Raw genomic sequence first — 25,280 nt, forward strand, 5'->3', positions numbered from 1 at the left:
CATCATCTGTGAACTATCCTTAAATATCACAATTCGATTCTTACTATGTTACAGAGCACCTGATTATGACATCGAACATGTAAACAAGCTAAATACACTACTAACATGGGCTACATCCTGCCCATACCCTTTTATCTTTCTTGGAGATTTCAATCTACCTCATATCGACTGGACCCTAAATAATTGTACAACTGAAATCATACACACAACTTTCTACAATGCTATTACAAATCTAGGTCTTGAACAACTAGTAACCAACAACACTAGACTAAACAACTGCCTCGATCTCATCTTCTGCAATAGTTTGAATTTAATTTACGGAATACAAACCAAAGAACCCTTTTTCCAGTAGTGACCACAATATGATTGACTTTTGCCTCAACATACGTCCACACAAAAATCACCACAATGATGTCATCCCTAATTGTAACTTCAAAAAGGCAACTATGATCTTATAGATAACGATCTCTCATCCTCGATTGGCAATCTCTATTCACTGGATGCAATACTGTTGAAGACCATTACAACATTTTTTTACTTGAAGTCAAAAGAGTCATCAAACTATATGTTCCAACAACAACTCCAAAACAAAACAAAAAAGCAGATTACCCATATCAATAAGGAAACTTCAATCCAAAAAGAGATCACTCTGGCGGAAAAACAAATGGTCACGTTGCTAATTTCAAAAACCGATACAAAAATTTATGCCACCAGATAAAGACCGAATGCACCAATTATCACATTAAACAAGAGGAAAACCTTCTAAGCACCAATTCCACCCGTGCTTTTTACAATTTTGTAAACAACAAACTAAAGACTCAAGGTCCATCCCTCCCTTGATAGGACCTGATGGTAAAGACTGCATGACGACACCATTAAAGCCAACATCTTTAACACATTCTTCGGCTCAGTGTTTGTAAACAGTAATGGATCATGCCCAATGTTTCCTAGCCGTACCACAGATAACAACAATGATCTAATACATATCGATTTTACAGTAGACAACGTTGAAAAAGCACTACGCAATCTAAAACCATCTCTATCTATTGGACCGGATGGAATATGTGCCTACTTCTTAAGAAAGCTATCCACTGCCATAGCCAAACCTCTAAGCATAATCTTTGAAAAATCTTTCAGGACCAGCTCCTTGCCTAACCTATGGTTACAAGCCACAGTCATCCCTATCTTCAAAAAGGGAGACCCAAGCCTAGTTGAAAATTACAGACCAATCTCCTTATGCTGCGTCACCTGTAAAGTCATGGAATCAATTATTAACCAATCCATCATCCTCCATTTAGAGACAAACAACCTACTCTCCAATAAACAATTCGGTTTCAAAAAAACTATCCTGTAATCTGCAACTCTTACACTGCAAAAACATATGGACTACACAACTCGACCAGGGCAAAGCAATAGACGCAATCTACATAGACTTCTGTAAAGCCTTTGATTCAGTGGTACACGACAAACTACTCCTAAAAATAAAATCCTATGGTATCTCTGGACAACTGAATAACTGGATAGAAGCATTCCTGTCAAACAGACAACAAATGGTCAAAATCGGGAGCGTCCTATCAAATCCAGTACCTGTCAATAGTGGTGTTCCCCAAGGCAGTGTTCTAGGACCAACTCTCTTCATAATCTACATAAACGACCTTTGTGATCATATCAAGAGCAATTGCATTCTCTTCGCTGATGATGTAAAGCTGTTCAATACCACAGACAATACTGCTACCCTACAAAAAGATCTTGACTATGTATCTGAATGGTCTAACATATGGCAACTTCAAATCTCAACAAATAAATGCTCTGTCTTACATATTGGTAAAAAAATCAGAAAATAAAATACAAGCTGAATAGTCAAGATCTTGTTGATGACCCAAGCTCTGTAAAGGACCTGGGAATACTCACCTCTAATGATCTAAGTGCTAGAGCCCACTGCAACTACATAGCCAAAAAGGCATTAAGAGTTGTTAACCTAATCCTACGTTGCTTTTTCTCTGGTAATATCTCACTACTAACCAGAGCATACAAAACATTTGCTAGACCAATACTAGAATACAGTTCATCAGTCTGGAATCCTTATTACGTATGTGATATTAGCACAATTGAGAAAGTCCAGAAGTATTTCACAAGAAGAGTTCTCCACTCTTCTACTCGTTTGTAGAATACCTTATGCCACCAGACTCAAAATTCTAAAACTAGAAAACCTTGAATTACGCCGTGCCTTCGGTCCGACTTAAGCATGGTATATAAAATCATACATTACAATGTCCTACCTGTCAATGAATACTTCAGCTTTAACCATAACAACACAAGAGCACACAACAGATACAAACTCAAAGTAAACCGCACCAAACTTGATTGCAGGAAATACGACTTCAGCAATAGAGTGGTCAATGTCTGGAATACTCTACCCGACTCTGTAGTCTCTTCCCAAACCCCAAAAACTTTAACCTTAGACTGTCTACTATTGACCTCACCCCTTTCCTAAGAGGTCTGTAGGGGGCGTGCATAAGCGCACCAACGTACCTACCGTCCCTGTCCTATTGTTTCTCTTATTCTCTTATTTTTCTTATATGTACCCATTTCATATATTCAAAACTATGTATACACTTGTACTTATTATCTTGTAAACAATTGACAAATCAAATAAATAAATAAATAAAAATAAAAAAGGTACCAGGTCTTATTTTGGGGGGATGTCATCCCCTGACTAACCTCACTTGTGCATGTCACACCCCAGCCCCTTTTCGCTGTCAGAGGCCTTGGGAACTTTTTCTGCGGCCGGCAAGGCTTTCCTGGAGGCCTCTGCAGTGGATAACAGAGCTCTGGATCAATCCTGAGCTTTGTTCTCAGCTCCAGAGGCCTTCAGGAAAGCCTTGCCAGCCTTGCTGGCTGCAGGAGAAATGGGCCGACGAGGCAGGCGTCGGGGTGTGTGAGGCCTGGCTACAGCTATCCGAAGGTAAGTCCTATAGATCTCTTTCTCTCCCACCCAGAGATCCCCAATAGATCCCTGCCTTAAGGGCCTTCCCAAAGACCTCTACTGGAACTAGGGCATTCCCTCCAGCTACCCGAAAGAGGTCCCTTCAGGTGGAGGGAGGCAGGCAGGAGCGATCTCCTTACTTAAAATTGTCAGGGTCTCAAAGGGGAGAGCCACACTCCCCTGTCCCTGTGCCTCCTGGGATAGCAAGTTGGCTCAGTGGCAACACCAGGGTTCCCTCCAGCAAAGGGAATGGAGGCATTTAGAGGCAAGGAAGGGGATGGATTTCTGTTGGATTTCTTTTGGAGGGGGAGAGAGAATTTGCTTTCCTACAGTATTTCTGCTCCTGATTGACAACCTGGAAGAAGCTTGTTGGCATCACTAGATTTGGAAGACGACAAGATCACACAACTTTCCTCCCTGGGGGTTAATCAGATTTATTGATTCTGCAATAAAACTGCTTCATCTGTGAGAGGAGAGAGAGACATCTCATGTTGTAAGAAGGGCTTGCTTCCTTGTTCCTTCTCTTCTTCTTCTTCTTCTTCTTCTTCTTCTTCTTCTTCTTCTTCTTCTTCTTCTTCTTCTTCTTCTTCTTCTTCTTCTTCTTCTTCTTCTTCTTCTTCTTCTTCTTCTTCTTCTTCTTCTTCTTCTTCTTCTTCTTCTTCTTCTTCTTCCTTGTTTTCCTTCCAAATGGAAGAAGGCAACTTTTGGCTTGTGGCAAGGTGTGTCGATCCTTTGTGGGGCTCTCTCAATCCATTGTTAACACTGAACCAGTGGTGGGATTCTACCAGTTTCCCTACCAGTTCGGTGATCGTGCACTTCACGCGTGCACATGTGCCACTTTCCAAAGACCAGCTGAGGCTCTGCCATGACAACCAGCTGAGAGGAGAAAGAAGAGAAAAGCTCAGGGGTGGGTGACAGGGCCAATCCTGCACTTATCTCTTCCTTCTCCTTTCAGCTGATTCTCGGAGCTTTCTTTGACTACTGGTTGGGTCGAACCATGAGCAAATTGCTACCGGTTCGGTTGAACCGGGCCAAACCATTAGCATTTCACCACTGCACTGAACCTGCCCATGACCAGCTAAACTGCTGATCTGGGAATTTTGGGGGATCCCTGATAAGAGCCCCGAGATCCTGAAGACATGGCACCTGGGTTGTGTGTATTCAGGGAATTTATTTGGGCCCCAGCAAACATTGTCCTATGATGGCAACTAAATTTAATTGACATATGAGAAAAATCCCCGTTCAAGCAGAAGACCCTATAATATTGCAGACAAATGGTTGTCCAAACTCTTCTTAAAAACTTCCAGTGTTGTAATAAGAAAAATAAAATAAAAAGCCAAGCCTTACTTTGACGTTTCCGTTTAAAAACCGCCACTTATTCTGTTCTGTCAAAACTTTTACAGATTTTTTCTTTTCCTTAGGGTGTCCCTTTAAGTCTTAAAATTATGATTAAAAAAAAGTTGTCACCAAACCGACACACTTTCTCTTTCCAGTCTCTTCCGTTCCGGAGCTGTCCCAACTTCAGCAGCTTTAATGGCTGCCTCTCTGCCGCTGGCAAGAAGGGCTTCTCCTGGATCGACCAGGGACTTTGTGGTATCCCGGGATCTACAGGATGCGTCCTTCACTATCACTGTCTCTACGGGATGGTTTAGGTCCGTTGGGACCGTCCAGAGGCAAAGATATTGGCTGCAATCCCAGACCTCCGAGATTGCATGCCATATCATCACAATGTCAGCTCCGCCCTATTCATTTATTTTTTCTTATTACTGGACTTCTATCGCGATTTAGCATTTGCTAACTGGACTGGCTTCTTTCTTATTTACATCTATTTTTTCTTCTCTTTTCTGACTTTGCAACATTTTAGGTTAGAGGCTCCCTTTAGTTACTTTTCTTTTTTATATATATACTTTTTCTTTTTTCTTTTTAACTTCTATTACGTTTTGCCTGGGAAAGGAGGGGGAAAGTGAGAGTAAAGAAACTTTGTAACACTGCCAACTAGAGGCTTGAAAATATCTTAGACGAAGCTGAGAAAGCTGAGAAAGAAAGATCAGAGACTCCCTTTCAATGACATTGCAACGTGATAAGATAGAGGGAAGAGCACAGGAGAGTGTTATTGCAGGTGTTCTTCTGGATTTCTATCAACAATTGAAGCTTGGTTTTGAAGTCTGTGGAGAAGAGAGTTATAATAAGAGCCTTGGATGATTAAATAAAGTGCAGTGTGTCCTTTTTATTTTTTTAAATTGTGCTACCCCTCCTTACCAGCTTTACTGTACTTTAAAACAAAAACAAAAACCTTTATTTTTGTAATATTTCCATTTTTGCTTTTTATTTTAAAGGGAAAGCCTAATTTTTTTTCATTTTTTTCCCCTTTCTTCTCTGGGATTTTTTGCTTTTTCCATCCATACTTTTGGTTCATTTTTATGTTTTTATTTTTTTATTTTTGAGACTTTTTAATTGGATTAAGGTGGTGAAGAACCTGAAGATTTTTTTTCTTTTTCTTTTTTTGTTCTTTTTAAAAAATCTCTTGTCTCTTCCCTTCCTTTTTACTTAACTATTGATTGGATTAAGGCTCAGAAGAACCTGAAGAAATTTTCTCTCCTTTTTTTTAAAATTACTATTGGGCTTTTTTCCTTCTACCATTTTTATTTTTCATCTTGGATTATAATTGGCTACTTCATCATTGGATTAAGGTTCAGAAGAACCTGAAGAAATCTTTTCTCCTTTTCTTTTTATTACTATTGGGCTTTTTTCTCTGTACCATTTTTATTTTTCATCTTGGATTATAATTAGCTACTTCATAATTGGATTAAGGTTCAGAAAAACCTGAAGATCTTCAATTGTTTAAGCTAAAATTGGACATAATTAAACACAAACTGGGTCAAATAGAGAAAGAAGAATTAGCACAGAAAATTAGAGGTGCTAAACAGAATTATTTTGAAGATGCAAATAGACCAGGTAGATGGTTAGCATATAAATTATGAAAGGAGAAAGAATCAAGGAAAATATTACAGTTAATAGATGACTAAGGTCAAGTTTGCCATGGTAATAAAGAGAAGAAGGAAATTATTTGAGACTTTTAAGGGAAATTATATAAGCAAGAGAATATTGATGAGGAAAGAGTCAAACAGTATTTACAGAATGCTAACCTACCTAAGATACCTAAAGAGACTGAAAAAATGTTAGAAAGCAATATAACAATGATGGAGTTAACTGAAGCACTTAAGAAACAAAATAATGAAAAGGCCCAGATGGACTTCCGGCAGAATTTTATAAAACATTACAAGAATCGCTGAGCTTTCCATTGCTAGAAGTCATGAATGAAGTTATGTTAAAGAAGAAGATACCTAAAACATGGTCTCTTATTCCAAAATAAGAGGCTGACCCATTGCAAATTAAGAATTATAGACCTATTTCTTTATTAAATGCAGATTATAAAATTTTTGCTTCAATACTGGCAGAAAGACTCAAAAAATACTTAAATAATTTTATTCATCCTGACCAAAATGGATTTCTGCCAAAGAGACAAATCAAAGATAACACGAGAGTAATTTTGGACACTTTGGAATATTATGAGGCACACCCCGAAAAACAAATGGCTTTGATATTTTTAGATGCACAAAAGGCATTTGATAATGTGAATTGGCGATTCATGTTATTATTATTATTGGAACAGATGGGTTTCACCAGAAAATTTATTCAAGCAATAGAAGCCATATATCATAAGCAAACGGCAAAGGTAATGATAGAGGGAGAATTGACAGATTCCATCAATATAAGAAAAGGTACAAGACAAGGATGCCCACTATCACCTTTGCTATTTGTATTAACCTTGGAAGTGTTAAACAGAAATATTAGAGATGAAAAGAGTATAAAAGGAATGAAAATTTAAAAGGAAGAATTTAAGCTGCAAGCTTTTGTGGATGATTTGGCTTTCATTTTAGAAGACCCTTTAGAAACAGCACCAAAACTATTCGAAAAGATAGAAGCATATGGCAGGGTGGCTGGTTTGAAAATAAACAAAGATAAGACAAAGATCTTGACAAAGAATATGCTATTAAGACAAAAAGAAGAATTGGCAGATCTATTGAAAATTCAAGTCATGAACAAAGTTAAGTATTTGGGGATATATTTGACAGCAAGATGTAGTACATTAAAAGAGAACAATTACATTAAACTTAAACAACAGATAGTGTTAGACTTGACAAAATGGGAAAATCTACAATTGTCATTAATAGGGAGAATTTCAACAATTAAAATGAATATTTTACCCAGAATTTTATATTTGTTTCAAACAATACCAATTAGGCTTGGAAAGGACTATTTTGAAGATTTAAATAAAATTGTATTGAAATATATATGGCAAGGTAAGAAAGCGAGAATAAAGTTAAAACTCTTGCAAGACGCAAGAATTAGAGGAGGATTTGGTTTGCCTAATTGGGAGTTGTACTACCAAGCTACAAACTTGATGTGGGCTAAGGAACGGATAACATTAAGAAATACTAGATTGTTGACATTAGAAGGACATGATCTGTTGTTGGCGTGGCATGCTTTTCTATGGTATAAGGGAACTAGAACACAGGGCTATTTTAGAAGACATCATCATCATCATCATTTAGAAGATGGGAGTCTCTGTGGTTAAACTGGGAGAAGATTAAAAGACAATGCTATTTGAAAATTCCAGTCTGGTTATAAACTATTGAAGCATTTTCCTATCCTATAATATATAAGAAGGAACAAACAGTTAGATATGGTGAAATATTGAATGAAAAGGGTGAACTTAAATCTATACAAAAACTAGAGGAACAAAGTATAAAGAGGAATTGGTTTTCATATGCGCAAATACATTCAAGGTATGATAAAGATTCTAAAACAGAAGATTTCTATGATAAACTGACTGACTTAGATACGATGTTGATAGGTACTGATGTAAAGGTGATTAAAAAATTGTATGGATATTTATTAGAAATTAAACTAGAAGAAGAACAAGTTAAAGAAACTATGATTGCTTGGGGGAAGAATTTTGGATATGGGATTGATTTAAAGAAATGGCAAAAACTGTGGACTCAAAATTATAAAATGACAATGTCAACAGCATTTAAAGAAAATTTGTATAAGATGTTTTACAGGTGGCATTTCCCCCCGACAAGAATAGCAAGAATGTTCAAGAATAAATCAGAAATATGTTGGAAATGTCATCAGATACCTGACTCATATTACCATATGTGGTGGACTTGTGCCGACGCTAGAAAATACTGGACTAAAATCCACACGTGGTTGGAAAAAATGATAAAGAAACACATAGACTTGAAACCAGACATATTTTTATTGGGAATTTTACCTGATACATACAGTAAAGATTTAAAATATTTGATTGTATATGTATTAACAGCGGCTAGGATTGTATTTGCTAAAAATTGGAAAAATGAGAAAATGCCATCACAGGAGGAAACTATTAAGAAAATATTGGAATGTGCTGAAATGAGTAGATTGACATTTGAAATTAGAGAATAAGAGGATAAAATTTTTTATAAAATTTGGGACCATTTCTATCAATGGTTAGATAATAAAATACAATAATAGAATTTGTAGATTTTTAGCAAATTGTTATAAAATAAACTAAGTAAATTATAGTTATCTCGCAAAGTATGAATGAACAAAATTAGAGTCACAAGGTTGTTTAATAGTGATACTAGGGTATTCAATTTTTGATTGATAATATGAGTTATTATGCAATGTAACTGTAATTTAGACTATGAATTGGATGCACAAAAATTTTTTAAACCAACCGACACACTGCTTGTACACTTATGAAAGAAAGCTGAATGTTTTTATGTTTTGTTTGTTTTTGTTTGTCTTTAAAAACCAATAAAACTTGTAAAAAAAAAAACTTCCAGTGTTGGAGCATTCACAACTTCTGGAGGCTAGCTGTTCTACTGATTAATTGTTCTCACTGTCAGGCAATTTCTCCTTAGTTCTAGGTCGCTTCTCTCCTCGATTTGTTTAATCTGTTGCTTCTTGGCTGAGTTGTGATGATAGCCCTGACTTCAACAGGCCTTGTGTGTCATAAGATGGAAAAAATCTACCACCACCTCATGCAGCATCAGGATATCCTTTGCACAGGGCAGTAATTAACTTGCTTTTGAGTCTGCACATTGATGAGTCGTGACAGCAGCTCTCCCTTTTGGTTGCCAACAAGTGAAAGAGGCTGTGGCTTGGCCCTGTTGGGCCAGGAGCTCCCGGCTCAGGGCTACCAAGAACAAAAAGATGAGTCCTAGGGCAAAATGCTCATGTCAAAGTGCTTCTGTAGCAGGATATGAAAATTGAAACCTTGGTGAAATATAATGCTATTTGGCATCAGGTTATGCCTCATGCCTGATGCCCAGGAGTGGGGGGAGGAGATCAATAGACCTAGGGGTCTTTGAGAAAAGGGGAGGCTGTTGTTGTGACCTGCCAGCAGCTGACGGAGCTGGCAGCAGAGTTGGACAGTAGTGAAAAGGTTGGGGAGGAACCTGGCCCAGTCTTGGAGGCTGAGAAAGGCCCGGAGGAGGGCTCTGCATCAGAGGCAGGGATGGGGCCATCAGCTGCCTTTGGGCTCAGACAGCAGTGAGGTGGGGGAGCTTCTGGAACCGGTTCCCAGCCTGTGCATGCCCAGAACTGCCAAAAGGAAGGAACAATGAAGAATTCAGGGTCAATGTGGGAGTAACATCTCACCAGTGGTGGTATTCAGCAGCTTCTGACCAGTTCTGGAGAACCGGTAGCGGAAATGTTGAGTAGTTCAGAGAAGCGGCAAATACCACCTCTGGCTACAGATTTTACAGTCTCCTCCCCCAGCCACGCTCACCAAGCCACGCCCACAGAACCGGTAGTAAAGAAAATTGAATCCCACAATTGCATCTCACCAACGTAGGAACTTATTTTATACAATATAATAGTGAATTCAAAAAAAGAAGATAAAATGCAGGCTATTTTGGATGAGGTAAAACAGAAAAGAAGATAAAGTAAAGACATTTCCAGAGAAGATAAGCATTTCTTAACAAACCCTCTTCATATCCTCATAGCAGAACATGCCAACAGCAAAGGATAACTTTTTCCCATGGGCTCATTCCAGACAGCACAAGAAATGTTTATTGTCAATAAATGAATGAAAACTATGCTATTCTCCAGCAGCTGAGAACTTTCCCCAGGGCCCCCTTCACCTCCTTGTTGCGAAGGCTGTAGATCAAGGGGTTCAGCATGGGGGTGACGATGCAAAACATGGTGGAGATCAAAGTGTCCACTTCTAGAGAGTAGCCAGCACTGGGCTGGTTGTAGTTCACAAAGCCGTTTCCAACAAAGAGTGTTACTACGGCAAGGTGTGAAGCGCAGGTGGAGAAGGCTTTGCGCCTGCCGATCTTGGAGCGGATCTGCAAAATGGAAGACAAAATGTAGAAATAGGACAGGATAATGAGCACAAGAGGGACAAGACCCACAAAGGTGCCAATGATGTGAGTGACCAACTCATTGATGGACGTATCACTGCAAGCAATCTTCAGTAATGGAGGACCATCACAAAAGATATGAGGAATCTGGTGGTTTCCACAAAACTCCAACCTGGAGGCCAGAGCAATGTAAATCGTTGAGTCCAGGAAGCCCCAGAGCCAGATGGCCAGAGATAGCTGGATGCACAACTCTCCCCTCATCAGGTGGGCGTAGTGCAAAGGTTGGCAGATGGCAGCATAACGGTCATAAGCCATGACGGCCAGCAATGCTGGCTCACATCCTGCAAAGCCGATCAGGAAGAAGGCTTGTGCCAGGCATTGGTTGTAGGAAGTGGTGTGATGTTGGCGTAGGAGGTTCACCAGGATCTTTGGTACAACCACAGAAGAAAGGCAAATATCCAAGCAGGAGAGCTGGCTGAGGAAGAAGTACATGGGGGTGTGAAGGCAGGAATCCAGGAGAACCAGGGTTATGATCATGAAGTTGCCCATTAGCATGGCCAAATAGGCAGCCAGGAACACCAAGAAAAGGTGAACCTGGTGGCTCAAAAGGCTGGAAAAGCCCAGGAGGATGAATTCTGTCCCTTCGGTTTTGTTCTGTGAATCCATGAGGAAGAAAGGGGACAGCTGGGAAGAGAGAGAAACGCATGGAAGAAGCACAATGAGAAAGTGATTAGTTGAGCTTTCAATCTGTGCAGAATGAAATTTGAGGGATCTCTTATACCTGAAGATAGTCTGTATTAAAGGTCAAACATATACAGGTGGATATTTTGGGACCTACCTTCCTTCCTTCATTGCCTTCCTTCCTTCCCTTCCTTCCTTCCTTCCTTCCTTCCTTCCTTCCTTCCTTCCTTCCTTGCCTTCCTTCCTTCCTTCCTTCCTTCCTTCCTTCCTTCCTTCCTTCCTTCCTTCCATCCATCCTTCCTTCCTTCCTGCCCTTTCCTTCCTGCCCTTCCCTTCCCTCTTGATTCTTGGGATTTTTGTTATGCTGAGAAATTCCAAGGAGCATCCTTTCCAAGCTTGGAATCAGAGCCATTTTGCACAGCCAATGTCCTTTCCAACTCTATTATTCTGTTATTTTGAATTAGAATTAGCACCAGAGTGAGATTAGCAGCAGGGTGATGTCAAGGAAACAGTCAGTCCACTAAAGAAAGAAGATGGTGAGGAAGTGACAGGCAGTAGAGAGAAAGCAGAGCTGCTCAACTCATCCTTTGCATCAGTCTTCACACAAAAAGAAACTATAGGCCATAACTGTAAAAGGCAGACTAGAAATAAAAATGTAAAAAGCAAGAAAAGGGTAAGAGAACACCTGTCTGATCTTGATGAATATAAATCACTGGGTCCTGATCAATTACACCCCAGAGTTCTGAAGGAGCTGGCAGATGTTATATCAATATATCATTGTATCATATATTAAAAAAACTTGGAGCACTGGGGTAGTATCAGAGGATTGGAAAAGAGATGATGTGGTTCCCGTCTTCAAAAAAATAGGAGCGGGGGTTAACAGAACCAGGAAACTAGAGACCAGTCAGCCTGACATTAATACCTGGGAAGATACTGAAAAAATAATCAAAAAACAGATCTATGAACATCTAGAAACAAATGAAGTCGTAACTAGTAGCCAGCATGGGTTTGTTAAAATTGCCAGACCAATCTTATTTCATTCTTATACAGAGTGATAAATTCGAAGAGCAGGAAAATGCTGTGGACATAGTATAATTAGCCTTCAGCAAGGCATTGGACAAAGTAGACCACAACCTTCTTCTCGGTAAACTATCAAAATGTGGGATAGACAGCATCTCCACCAGATGGAACTGTAACTGGCTGACATACCATAGTGAGTAGTCCTTAATGGGTCTACCTCTACATAGAGGGAAGTAAGCAGTGGGGTACCACAGGGTTCCGTCTTAGACCCAGTATTCTCCAATATCTTAATAAATAACATAGATGAGGGAATAGAAGGGGAACTTATCAAGTTTGCAGATGGCACCAAGTTGGCAGGAATAGCCAACGCCCAAGAAGACACGCTCAAGATCCAAAACAATCTTGAATGATGGGCCCTATCCAACAACATGAAATGTAATGTGGAGAAAAACAAGGTTTTGCACTTAGGCAGGAACAACCAAAGGTACAAGTGCAAAACCTGGCTCAAGAACAGTAACTGTGAGATGCGCCTTGTAGTCCTAGTGGACGATCACTTAAATATGAGGCAGCAGCCTAGGGTAGCAGCCAAAAAAGCTACTGCAATGCTTCATTTTATAAATAGAAGGACTGGGGAGGGGGATGACAGGATACCAATATTCCAGTATTTGAGAGTCTGCTACAAAGAAGAGGGAGGTCAACCTGTTTTCCAAAGCACCCGAGGGCAGGATGAGAAACGATGGAAGGAAACTAATCAAGGAGAGAAGCAACCAGGAATTAAGAGAAACTTCCTATCAGGGAGGACAATGAAGCTGTGGATGCTCCAGCCCTGGAGATTTTAAGAAGAGACCGGACAGCCATTTGTCTGGGGTGATCTAGAGCCTCCTACTTGAGCAGTGGGTTGGACTAGAAGACCTCCAAGGTCCCTTCCGGATTCATTCTGATTGATTGAAGGGTAAGGCCCATTCGGCTTTGGTCCCATTTTCTCCATTTTAGGGTTCCTTCTAATCTCAGGAAGTTCTTTAAATTCTCTCAATAAATGTGGGGCTCAACCTAGCCCAAATTATGACCTTGGGACTTATTCTAATCTCCACGGGAGATGAATGCTTGTCTTACGCTCAGCTTTAGCACAGAAGACGCCTACCCTTCTTGATCTTCAAAATCCTAGACGTCCTCTTGGTACCTCTGTTCCCTTCCAAGTTGAAATTAACCTGTGCTGGTTAACCCACCCTCAGAAGACCTCAGCTGGGGTAGAAGAAGAGTCACCTACCTTCTCCCCCAGTTCTCCCGCAGTTGGATTGGGACACCAAGAGGGGAGAGGTGGCTCAGCCAAAGCTCTGCCCACAGCCAGGGAGATGTTTAGAATCTCATTCCCACAACAGAAGCCGCACTCCTGGTTTCTGCATAATCTGTGTGACAGGTGGTAACTCTTGTGGGGGAATGTGCCTTGGGGTGCTGGCCTTGAGAATATTCCTGCTGGGAGTAGAGCTGAGAGGAGACGCAGAGCAACACTCCAGGGGAAAACTCACCACTGGGACTTGTTAGCTGGCTCGGGGTTCATTTAGTTGTACGAGGGCTGGGGGACATGGCGGAAGGAAGAGAGTAAACCTGACTAGCTTCATTCTAGAATTCATTTCTCACTGTACTTTGTAGCTGGTGTTCCAGAAATGAATCCAAGCACATGTTATAAAATGTAAGGTTTAAATCCTCCCTCCTTCCCTCCCCAGAAAAACTAGTCAGGGCCATTGACTTCTTGCTAAGGCACACAGTTTAGTGCCTCTAATGTATAATGTATAATTTTGATTTGTTTTATATAGCAATAGCAATAGCACTTAGACTTATATACCGCTTTCCAGTGCTTTCCAGCCCTCTCTAAGTGGTTTACAGAGTCAGCATATTTCCCCCTACAATTTGGGTCCTCATTTTACCCACCTCAGAAGGATGGAAGGCTGAGTCAACCTTGAGCCTGGTGGGATTTGAACTGCCAAATTGTAGGCAGCTGGCGGCAGAAGTAGCTTGCAGTACTGCACTCTAACCACTGCGCCACGGAGGCTCCTATATATACCATGTTTCCCCGAAAATAAAACCCTATCTTATATATATATATATATATGTTATGTCCCACCTGTATCCACAGGTGAGAATCTCAAGTTCCAGAGTTCAAATACTTTACGCAAACAAAACCAGAGACAGAAGAGTTAATTCTCTGTTTGCACAGTCCTTTGGCAATCTTCCTAGAATCTGTCTGGCAATTCTGTATAGTCCATAAATCACAATGCTGTAGTCAGACGCACTTCTTTCCAAAGCAAAATCCACTTTGCTTCGAGAGGGGGAGAGGCGTTAGCACGTTCCTTATATATCCCCTGAAGGGGTGTGTCAGTCTCATTAATTAATCCTTGGCTGGACATCTCTTTTCTAATTGAGATTGACGTCTCAATCTTCTCCTACTCCTAGCATCAAGCCAGCATCCAGCAGTTTCATCATCTCTTGAAGCCTCTGGCACACTTTCCTGATTAACAGTTAACACCTGAGGTGCAATCAGGGAGGGAGTTCCAGAAGAGGAAGACGCCTCTGAAACTTCTAATAAATCAGGCTCATCCCTCAGATTCAACTCTTCCTTCTCCCCCAGACTCCTCTCAACGTCGCTCAGCAATGCAGGCTCGAATCTCAATGCCAGATCTTCCTCCTCACTCGAGCCTACACCTGCTGACTGACCTGGTTCAAACCTCGGAGGCACAACATATATATATTTGCCACAAAAAAGGTACCAGGTCTTATTTTGGGGGGATGTCATCCCCTGACTAACCTCACTTGTGCATGTCACACCCCAGCCCCCTTTTCGCTGTCAGAGGCCTTCGGGAACTTTTTCTGCGGCCGGCAAGGCTTTCCTGGAGGCCTCTGCAGTGGATAACAGAGCTCTGGATCAATCCTGAGCTTTGTTCTCAGCTCCAGAGGCCTTCAGGAAAGCCTTGCCAGCCTTGCTGGCTGCAGGAGAAATGGGCCGACGAGGCAGGCGTCGGGGTGTGTGAGGCCTGGCTACAGCTATCCGAAGGTAAGTCCTATAGATCTCTTTCTCTCCCACCCAGAGATCCCCAATAGATCCCTGCCTTAAGGGCCTTCCCAAAGACCTCTACTGGAACTAGGGCATTCCCTCCAGCTACCCGAAAGAGGTCCCTTCAGGTGGAGGGAGGCAGGCAGGAGCGATCTCCTTACTTAAAATTGTCAGGGTCTCAAAGGGGGGGAGAGCCACACTCCCCTGTCCCTGTGCCTCCTGGGATAGCAAGTTGGCTCAGTGGCAACACCAGGGTTCCCTCCAGCAAAGGGAATGGAGGCATTTAGAGGCAAGGAAGGGGATGGATTTCTGTTGGATTTCTTTTGGAGGGGGAGAGAGAATTTGCTTTCCTACAGTATTTCTGCTCCTGATTGACAACCTGGAAGAAGCTTGTTGGCATCACTAGATTTGGAACACGACAAGATCACACAACTTTCCTCCCTGGGGGTTAATCAGATTTATTGATTCTGCAATAAAACTGCTTCATCCGTGAGAGGAGAGAGAGATATCTCATGTTGTAAGAAGGGCTTGCTTCCTTGTTCCTTCTCTTCTTCTTCTTCTTCTTCTTCTTCTTCTTCTTCTTCTTCTTCTTCTTCTTCTTCTTCTTCTTCTTCTTCTTCTTCTTCTTCTTCTTCTTCTTCTTCTTCTTCTTCTTCTTCTTCTTCTTCTTCTTCTTCTTCTTCTTCTTCTTCTTCTTCTTCTTCTTCTTCCTTGTTTTCCTTCCAAATGGAAGAAGGCAACTTTTGGCTTGTGGCAAGGTGTGTCAATCCTTTGTGGGGCTCTCTCAATCCATTGTTAACACTGAACCAGTGGTGGGATTCTACCAGTTTCCCTACCAGTTCGGTGATCGTGCACTTCACGCGTGCACATGTGCCGCTTTCCAAAGACCAGCAGAGGCTCTGCCATGACAACCAGCTGAGAGGGGAAAGAAGAGAAAAGCTCAGGAGTGGGTGAGAGGGCTAAACGGTCACAATATATGCACCCAAGTGAGAAATAGGACATGGTCACCCAAGCAAGAAGCACCTTCTGCTTTCAAAGCAGATAGGAAGGGAATGTGCTTCTAAAGAACTTTACAAGAAAGTTTGAAATGGGCCGCAACCCATTCAGAACCGGGCTATGGAGGAGTGTGCATGTGCACAAAGCTACATTTATGAGAGTGATGTGCATGTGAAATCATCCCCTCTCCCCCCCGCAACCTCTGAAGCCACCCCCACCTCCTCTACTTCACCAAGCCAGAAAGATCTGGATTATCAATCAATCAGTCGATCTGGTTATCCTCCAGGAGTGAACGTTGTGTGCCTTCGTTGTGTTCCCAATCTAATGATGCAAACAGCCTTCTTCCAGGTTGTTAACCAGGACCAGAAATCCTGAAAAAGAGCAATTTCTCTCTCCCTCTGCCCTTCCCCCAGCAACAGAAATCCACCCCCTGCCCTGCCTATAAATGCCTCCATTCCCTTTATAGGAGGGAAGCCTGGAGTTGCCACTGAGCAGACTTGATACCTGGGGAGGCAAAGGGACAGGTGAGTGCGACTCTCCCATTTGGGGGCACCTGACAGATGAGACCCCCTACATCAGATCACTCTGTGTCTCTTTCTCCAACAGAAGGGAATTCTTGCAGGGGTTGTGCATGATGTCCAGTTGCAGCAGGAGATCTGGGGGAGGCAGGAAGCAAAGGGTCTAGAGAGATCTCTGGGGAAGAGAAAGAGACGTACAGGAGAAAGAGATTTCCAGGGAAGCCCCTTCTGCCCTTTACAGAGCAATGCAGGATCCACTGTGACCCGCCAAGGCTGCTGGATGACCAAGGAGGGAGAAATTATGTCCAGCTGGGCAAGTGAGAAAGTGGAAACCAAAGTGTGGGACTCCCAGCTCGGTCACAGGTTGGATGTTGGATCTCCCTTCCAAGGTCCTTGCTTCCCCCTGCTTCTACCCTGCTCTTTGCTCTTCTCTGCAGGAAAGGAAGACCATGGGGCGATTCATCCTTGTGAGCCTGGGCTTGCTGGTCATGGCCCTCTCCATAAGGGGTGAGTTCCAACTGGGCCACTCCTGTCCAGAGAAGCCAATTCTCTTGCCTCTGATTCCCTTCCTGATCAGACACACACACACACACACACACACACACAGCATCCTGTCGCTGAAGTTGCTTTCATTCTTGTTTGGCTTATTGTGGAATATAGACCCCAACTTATTTCTTTGCTACAAGACCGAGGGCTGTTGGCCACAATGCAAAAGCAAAGCAAAATTAATACAACGTACTGTAGGGTCTGGTTGGGCAGCGGGTTGGTGATCGACAAGTTCCCTTCCAACTCTGTTAATCTGTATCTGTATCGATCGAAATTCAGACTCTTGAACTTAATTAACAGAACCGCATAAGCTTCTTTTCCCCGTACAGCCCACCTTCTTTCAGTGTCTGTGAGTTTTTTGGACGTATGCGCGCAGGGTTGCAGGTCTCCATTATCGTTTTTCTGGAGTAGAATAGCTGCCACTGCTACGTCGCTAGCATCTGCTTGCACAATAAAAGGCCAAGCTGGGTCAGGGTGTTTTAGAATGGGTTCCTGTGCGAAATGTCTTTTTAACAATTCAAAAGCTTTTTGGCATTCTAGAGTCCATTTAAGGGGCTTTTATCATTCACAAGTCGTTTCAATCGTGAGATGGGCGGCATACGCATTTATTAAATAAATCAATAAAAATTTTTTAAAAAAATAAAGGTAGAATAGCAATAGCACTTAGACTTATATACCGCTTTACAATGCTTTACAGCCCTCTCTAAGTGATTTACAGAGTCAGCCTTTTGTCCCCAACAATTTGGGTCCTCATTTTACCCATCTCGGAAGGATGGAAGGCTGAGTCAACCTTGAGCCTCATATGAGTCGAACTACCAAATTGCAGGCAGCCGGCAGTCAGCAGAAGGAGCCTGCAGTACTGCTCTCTGACCACTGCGCCACCATGGCCATTCCCCTGCATTAATCATTAGGAGCAGAGTGCCCCACCCCATCCAAGGGATTTCTCTCCATGGGGATCCACACAAGACCTTGGGCCCTTTCCTGTGGATCTAAGAGGTGAGCCTCTGGCATGGGGCAACTTCAGAAGGGCCTTTCCTCTGGGGAACTGTGGCAGAGGGACAGTCCCACAAATAATAACCACTGTGGTGCAGTGGTCAGAGTGCAGTACTGCAGGCTCCTTCTGCTGCCTGCCGGCTGCCTGCAATTTGGCAGTTCGAATCTCACACCAGGCTCAAGGTTGACTCAGCCTTCCGTCCTTCCGAGGTCAGTAAAATGAGGACCTAGATGGTTGGGGGCAATAGGCTGACTCTCTGCTTAGAGAGGGTTGTAAAGCACTGTGAAGCGGTATATAAGTCTAAGGGCTAGTGCTATTCACCTGTTTGGAGGCATCCAGGAGGCCAGTGGGGATCCTTCTGGAAAGTGGGGATCCCCACACTTTGCACTAGTCGATTACTCGGCTGATGCCTTCTGCAGCAATTGCAATTTCAGGAGACCTTCAAGGGTAGCTCCACATAAACCAGATTGCAGTAGTCTAGCTAGGTTGTTGCCAAAGTGGGGATATTTGTTGCTAAGTCTGACTGGCTGATGCAGCATCACACCAGAGTTCCAAGTGGGCAAAGGTTAAACAGGCCTAACCTGGAATCCATTTTTTGGGCTTGGCATGGTTCACTGAATGACAAAGCAACCCAAAAGGACGGATGAACAGAAACCAGGTACTTTCAGGGAAATTAACCAGGGTTGAACTCTGTTTGTAACCCATCAGTTTCAATTCATTGCCATCAAAGATGCTTGCAATGAAGGACTGTAAGCATGTTGTTCTGCAGAACCTGCTTCTCCTCCTCCTCCTCTTCTTCCACCTCCTCCTCCCCTCCTCCCTTGCTCTCTTGGCCATCTTCTCATTGTTCCTCTCTTCCCACACAGGAGCCAAAAACCCTTGTCTCAAAGAATGGTACTCCAGAAATCAACGTTGCTACAAGGTCTTCAAGGAACAAAAGACCTGGGATGATGCAGAGGTTGGAAGTGCTTGTGTGTCTGTGAATCTCCTAGCTCAGGTGGAGGAGAAGTCTAGGGAGAGCCATGCACAGCCCCTCAAGCCCCCTCTGGCTGGGCTGTACTGGAGAACCAGTAGGCTGTGCGCATGAAAAGGTAGCAAAGACCATTGTTTTAGGAAATGCAAGTATTCTCTGGACTGTTCTGGTATGGGCTTCCATGGCTGGTATCTGTTGGGCAGTGCTGAGCAGGATCTAGGAGAGATTCAACCTGGAAATAAGGAGAAATTTTCTGACGGGGAGAACCATCAACCTACGAAAAAGAAGTTGCCTTCAGAAGTTGTGGGAGCTTCATCATTGGAGGCCTTCAAGAAGAGACTAGACTGACCTCTGTCAGTAATGGTGTAGAGTCTCCTGCTTGGGCACAGGGTTGGACTAGATGACCTACAAGGTCTCTTCCAACTCTGTTATTTTATTAAGAGCATCTGAGGGGAGTCAATGAAGTCAAGACTTGGACCATGCAATCAGATTCCCTGGCTCTTTTCTCACTTTCACAAACTAACACGCTCAAGCACATTTGCCCTTCTCCCTTGTCGCTCTCTCCTAGGCGTTCTGTGCGAAACAGAAGGCGGGCTGCCACCTCGCCTCCATCCATACCACAATACAGACAGCGGACGTGGCCGACTATGTTGCAGAGAATCTCAAAAGTGGCCAATGTGTCTGGATTGGACTGCATGATCCAAAACAAGTAGGTCTCTTTCTGTTGCTAATGTTCACAAATCTATATTTACTATTTCTATGGGGCTTTTTGAAGGATCGTCCAATGAGAGGGAGGGATCTCTCTTTTGTCTTGGGCAAAACCTCTGAAAAAATACCATTTATCCCAATGCTGTCTCTCCTGCCCCTCAACAACCTTTCCTGCCCAAGAACTGACTTCTGTCTTTAAACCCCCCAAGGGTCCGATCCTACTCCGACCCCCATCTCAGGATCAAGGCCATCTCTCACACGGAGCTCCTCCTTCAGGCTGCCTTCCTCTTTTTGGCCCATTGAATGACCTCTAAAGCTTCCTGAAACTCTAATGGGTCATTAATTTTGGGACTGCGAGTCCCAACCTGGGAGGGTTGTTTTTTCTTCCCCTTTATTTATTTTGCACGGAAATTGCTCATTTGTGCTACCAACAGAACGTCTTGTGCCCTGACCCAGGCTTCATCAAACGTACTTAAACACAAACTTGTTTTAAAAGCAAAACCTATTTTATTGCAATGCTGGGAATTACTTTCATTCCCACCCAGAACTAATTATAAACAGTTCCCCATGATAAGCACATGCCTTTCAGTGCTGTGGAATGCTGCAAAAAAACAGAAGTCTCCACTTATAACAGAAACCAACCAAAGTAGCAGAAAAAACCAACCGGAGCTTCAAAGAGGACTTGGAATCTATCGAACTACTTTGCTTCCTGCAAAGCTTTCGTCATTGAGGTCTGACTTTTATCCCTTATGGGAGGGGCAATCACCTCCCAACCTGACTCCCGAGTTGCCCCTTCTGCTTCAGCTGCTCTTGCCTTCTCGCAGCTCTGTGCACACGGGCACTGGGAACAGGTTCCCCTGGGTCCTCTGCTTTGCTGCTGCCAGACTCTGAAGGCTCCAAAGGCAGCATCCCACTCCCAGATGGTCCTGGCCCCACCCCTGCATTGTATGCATGACCCTCGTCCATGTCCTCTCCAGACTCCCTGACTGTTTCCCTTTTGTCCTCACTGTCCGACTCCGCTGCTGTCAGCACCGGCTGCCGGCAAACCACAACAGTCTTGTGCTCTGTTGCATTTTCAATTCCAGAAAGACACTTGATCGTAGAGAAAGAAGGGACATTTCCCTTTCATTGACCTCAGTTCCTGGTGACTTTGTGAATACAAGTGTTATTTTTGGGGCAACAACATATTTGTCAGGACAGGAAATCAGGAACCAAGGTTGCTCAATTGAGTACAAGTTTAATCCATGCTAGCCCTCTACAAGAATCTGAACAGTCACCATGTGTAATTCTCCTTAGCTGCTCCAGATCAACTGAGATTGAGGGAGCAGATGGAGAGAGAGAGACCCTTAAAACCTGACAACTTTCCATTCTGATCTGGACCCTGAAGAGCTTCAATTGGCTCTTCCTCAGTTGGCTCACATGGTTTCCCTGTCATTACAGAATGATGAATGGGTATGGATAAACGGACACGAAACCAACTACATTCGCTGGGCAGATGGCTACCCTGATCACTCAAAGAAGGAGAAGAAGTTCTGTGCTAAGCTCGAGAAAGAAACAAGTAAGCCAAGGTGTTGGGAAAGCAGCTGTGGTGCAATTGCAGCAAGGATGAGGATCTTGCACTCCTGGCAACTGATGCCCGCCACTTTTATTTATTTATTTAAAACACTTATATAGCAAACCTATCTTATAGCCTACTCCCAATCAAAAGTTAAAATGGTACAGAAACTATAGTATACATCGAACACAAACCAAAACCTGACACCAAATCAGATTTCTGATTTGAAATCAGCCAATATTCTCCCAGAGCTTGGGAGGGAGGTGGGGAAAGCTACATCCTCAAAGGCTGAAAGGAGGGAGTTTTGCTGAACTTCAGTGGGAAAGGTAAGGGAGATGCCGCAGGGAAGGTGCACTTCCTGGCTCCCATAAGATGGTAATGTTGAAAGGAAGGTACTAAGAGAACACCCACCTTACCTGACCTCGTAGGTAGATTCGCTTAGGGAAAACCCTGCCCCCCCAATATAATCCAGTCCTCTGCCACTCAGGATTTTATGGCTAAGGGCCAGCACTTTGAATTGCACTCGGAAAGAAATGTGAAGCCACTGCACCTGTTTGATTTCGTTGTACGAGGTGCAATGACAATAAACTAAACTAAACTAAACTAAACAACAGAGATCTTACATGGGCAAGCCTCCAGGCCCCCATTGCCATGCACGCTGCTTCATCCTGGTCCAGTGGACATTTCCAGGTGGACCTCAAGGGCAGCCCCATCTATAGCACATTGCAGTAGTCCAAATAGACGGCGACCAAGGCATGAGTCCCTGTGAGCAAGGCCTCAAGTGAGCAATTAGTACATTAAATGATTTGGTAAAAAGGATTAGCTGACCCCCTAATCCTCAAGAAGAAGCCATGACCCCCAAATTGTGGATTAGTTCACTGTGCTCAATGTCAAAGATGAAGTATCAACCAGGTCTGGGGCAAGAGGCAGAAATCCAGAGCCATTTTGTCTTTGTAGGGTTCAATTGGTTCCTCCCCATCTAGACCCTTATATCCTCCATACACTCAACCAGCACCTCCATTGCACCACCTGTCTAGCTAGGGGTGGACATGTATAACTGGGTATCACCAGCATACTGGTGATATCAAACCACAAACCTACAAATAACCTCTCCTAGCCCTTTCATGTAGATGTTGGAGGAGTGGTGAGAGACTCAATTCCTACTCCCATCCCACACAACAGAGGCTGAAGCGTTGACCTCCCTCTCCTACATAACTGTCTAGAACCAACCATGAGGTAGGAGAGAACACAATTGCTTCCCGTTCACAATCCTTGAAGCAGGCCCAGAACGGGACTGTAGACAGCGGTTATGAAAGTTAAGAAAAGAGGAACTACCCCTCTCACAAAGGCAGTGCCACCAACTCTCACAAAAAGTCATTAATCACAACTTGGACCCAACCGGATGCCACCTCCCAGGAGACCAAGAGGGACAAGAGTCCAGCCCAGAGGTTCCCGAGCTCACAGCCACAAGGATCCTGCCTACGTCCTGAAACACAGGTAGCCTGAACTCCTTCCAGGTGACTCAAACAGGTCTCCCTCACCTCCAAAGGGTCTGCCAGCCAGAGTTCAACTCCGAGGGAAGTAATGCAGTAGTGGGATCCTACCTTAGTCACTACCGGTTCAATGGGTGATTGTGCGCATGCGTCCCTAATGCGCACATGCCTAACAAGCCAATCAGCTTGAGGGGATGAAGAAATGAAAAGCTAGGAGCAATCCTCCCATCCACCCCCATGCGCTTTTCAGTCTTTTATCCTCTCGGCTGATTGGAGGCTTTTTTTTTACTACCGGTTCGGCTGAACCAGTCCAAACCGGTAGCATACAACCGTTGAAGTCATGTGATTTTACCTCACAGAAGTCAAGCATGCTCCTCATAGTGACTTTGCAAGGGTTCCCCTGGTTCCTGCTTACCAGGGAAGAACCTGGTTACCTGAAAGAGGACTGCTGGTGTGCTACCTGAAGATGCAGTAAGGGTAGATAAATAATTAGTGCTGCTGTTCTTGTCAGCACAACATTAGAACCACAAATGGGCTCTCACTTGTATCCAGCTTGCCTCACTCTTTGTCTTCCTTCAGTTCTGTTCTAGCCCTCTCTTATGTCGTTTCATCCCTCTGAGCTGCTTGGAGAACCATGGTTTATCCCTTGGATCACTGAGCTGTCCCAGTGTACATTCTGTACAGTCAAAGGAACACAAAGTGTCCATGGGACACACCATTAAAAATGAAAGCCATCATTCCTTCATGAATTGCAGACCAGAGGTGGGTATTCAGCCGGTTCTGACCAGTTCTGCAGAACCGGTAGCAGAAATTTTGAGTAGTTCAGAGAACCGGCAAATCCCACCTCTAACAGGCCCCGCCAACCCCATCTATCCTCTGCCTCCCATTGAGTCCCAGCTGATCGACTGGGTCTCCTTTGGTTGACCTGCACAGGAGAACGGAGCTGGAAAGCAGGTTAGCGGGGTGGGGAGGAAAGGGGGGATTTTGCAGTATCCTTCCCCTGCCACACTCACCAAGCCACACCCACAGAACTGGTCGTAAAAATATTGAATCCCACCACTGTTGCAGACATTTATTAAAATAATTACAGGACTATCCGCTCATCATAAAACACACCATCTCCACCTTTACCTGCTTCTGAAAGCCTGTCACTCTCACAAGAAACCCAGTTTATGTTTTTTTTTTCTTGCTTAAATATCCATCAATCTTCTGCCCCAGAGTCCCCCCAATCTTTCTGGCTTTGTGGACTAGCAGGAGGGCCAGGGAGAGGAGATGGTTCCGTGTGAGTGGTGAGCAAATGGAGTGTGTGCAGACAGGTTTGACTGCTGTTTGTGCAAGTGTGGATGAATGCCTGTGCTTGCCTGCCACTTCCATGGCCCATTTCTGAACCTCTCATGGCCTAGTAGTGGGCTGCTGCCTGGGTGCTGGGGGCCCCTGTCTCCCCCATCATAGTCAGACAAATCTCAGCCACTAAAAGTCTAGAGAAGAGAAAAGTTGACCCATGCCCCCTACACTTCCAAACCCAACATAAGAACAGCCTAAAAACCCCAGACAAAACAAACTTGATGGCTAGCTATGTTAGCTGGGTTCCCGAGTCCCAAGCTCACAATTTGATAGGTGAGGTTCTCCACCTGTGGTGTCCTCATGATCTTGTGAGAATGACGGGGAAGCCATGATCTTTGAGGACTCTGGGTGAGTCACTTCAAAGGGGGAACCAAAACTTTCTCTTTCCTACCCAGAGTACTTCCAATGGAGTGATTCGAGCTGCAAGGACTTGAATCCCTTTCTCTGCCAGTGCCATTAGCTCCTTTTCCTGCTCCACAGTGATGGAACCTGGAGAAACAAGGAAGGCCCCTCCGCCTGCCGAAATCGCTGCTCTGTACCCCTTCGCTTCATGGATGCATTCGGTCGCTTGGATCTGATTTTGCTCATCCTGATGCGCCAAAAGGTCAAATAAATTCTGGTCGTGATTGACAACCTGAAAGAAGCTTGTTTGGGTCACTGGATTTGGAACACAATAAGGACACACAATTTGACTCCCTGGAAATTAATCACATTGATTGATTGATTGATTGATTGATTGATTGATTGATTGATTGATTGATTGATAACATACATTCTGAACTTTCTGACTCCATACAAAAAAGAATAATGTTTTGGCCTCTCTAAGAAGCCAGAGAAAGATTTGGCTAGACATGAAATTCTCACAGTTTCTTCAGGCCAGAGAGATTGCCTGATACCACCATCCACTCTGAAGCCCTCTATGCATAGGTTCAACCAGTGGTGGTATGCTACCAGTTCAGACCGGTTCAGACAAACTGGTAGTAAAAAAAGCCTCCTATG

At 43.5% G+C, this 25,280-nt stretch overlaps 2 protein-coding genes across 2 annotated transcripts; one reads left to right on the top strand and one right to left on the bottom strand.

Annotated features, from left to right (window-relative positions):
* Window positions 1–10,134: 10,134 nt before the first annotated feature.
* Window positions 10,135–11,070, bottom strand: LOC148130296 (olfactory receptor 5V1-like). Its single transcript, XM_087969166.1, has one exon. The coding sequence runs from the start codon at window positions 11,068–11,070 to the stop codon at window positions 10,135–10,137; it is 936 nt and encodes a 311-aa protein (XP_087825292.1).
* A 6,047-nt stretch (window positions 11,071–17,117) lies between these two features.
* On the top strand, window positions 17,118–24,859 carry LOC148130297 (C-type lectin mannose-binding isoform-like). Its single transcript, XM_087969167.1, has 5 exons — window positions 17,118–17,175; window positions 19,075–19,166; window positions 19,750–19,890; window positions 21,330–21,447; window positions 24,762–24,859. The coding sequence occupies exons 1-5, from the start codon at window positions 17,118–17,120 to the stop codon at window positions 24,857–24,859; spliced, it is 507 nt and encodes a 168-aa protein (XP_087825293.1).
* Window positions 24,860–25,280: the final 421 nt, after the last annotated feature.

The sequence above is a fragment of the Notechis scutatus genome, chromosome 6, assembly GCF_049901735.1.
Source record: "Notechis scutatus isolate UNSWTSFEM ecotype Mainland chromosome 6, rNotScu1.2, whole genome shotgun sequence".
In the NCBI taxonomy this organism is placed as follows: Eukaryota; Metazoa; Chordata; class Lepidosauria; order Squamata; family Elapidae; genus Notechis; species Notechis scutatus.

Coding starts and splice junctions, on each gene's coding strand:
- LOC148130296 (XM_087969166.1), bottom strand. CDS start 11,070: ATGGATTCACAGAACAAAACCGAAGGGACAGAATTCATCCTCCTGGGC.
- LOC148130297 (XM_087969167.1), top strand. CDS start 17,118: ATGGGGCGATTCATCCTTGTGAGCCTGGGCTTGCTGGTCATGGCCCTC. Junction 17,176..19,074: donor CATGGCCCTCTCCATAAGGG/GTGAGTTCCAAC, acceptor CTTCCCACACAG/GAGCCAAAAACCCTTGTCTC. Junction 19,167..19,749: donor AGACCTGGGATGATGCAGAG/GTTGGAAGTGCT, acceptor GCTCTCTCCTAG/GCGTTCTGTGCGAAACAGAA.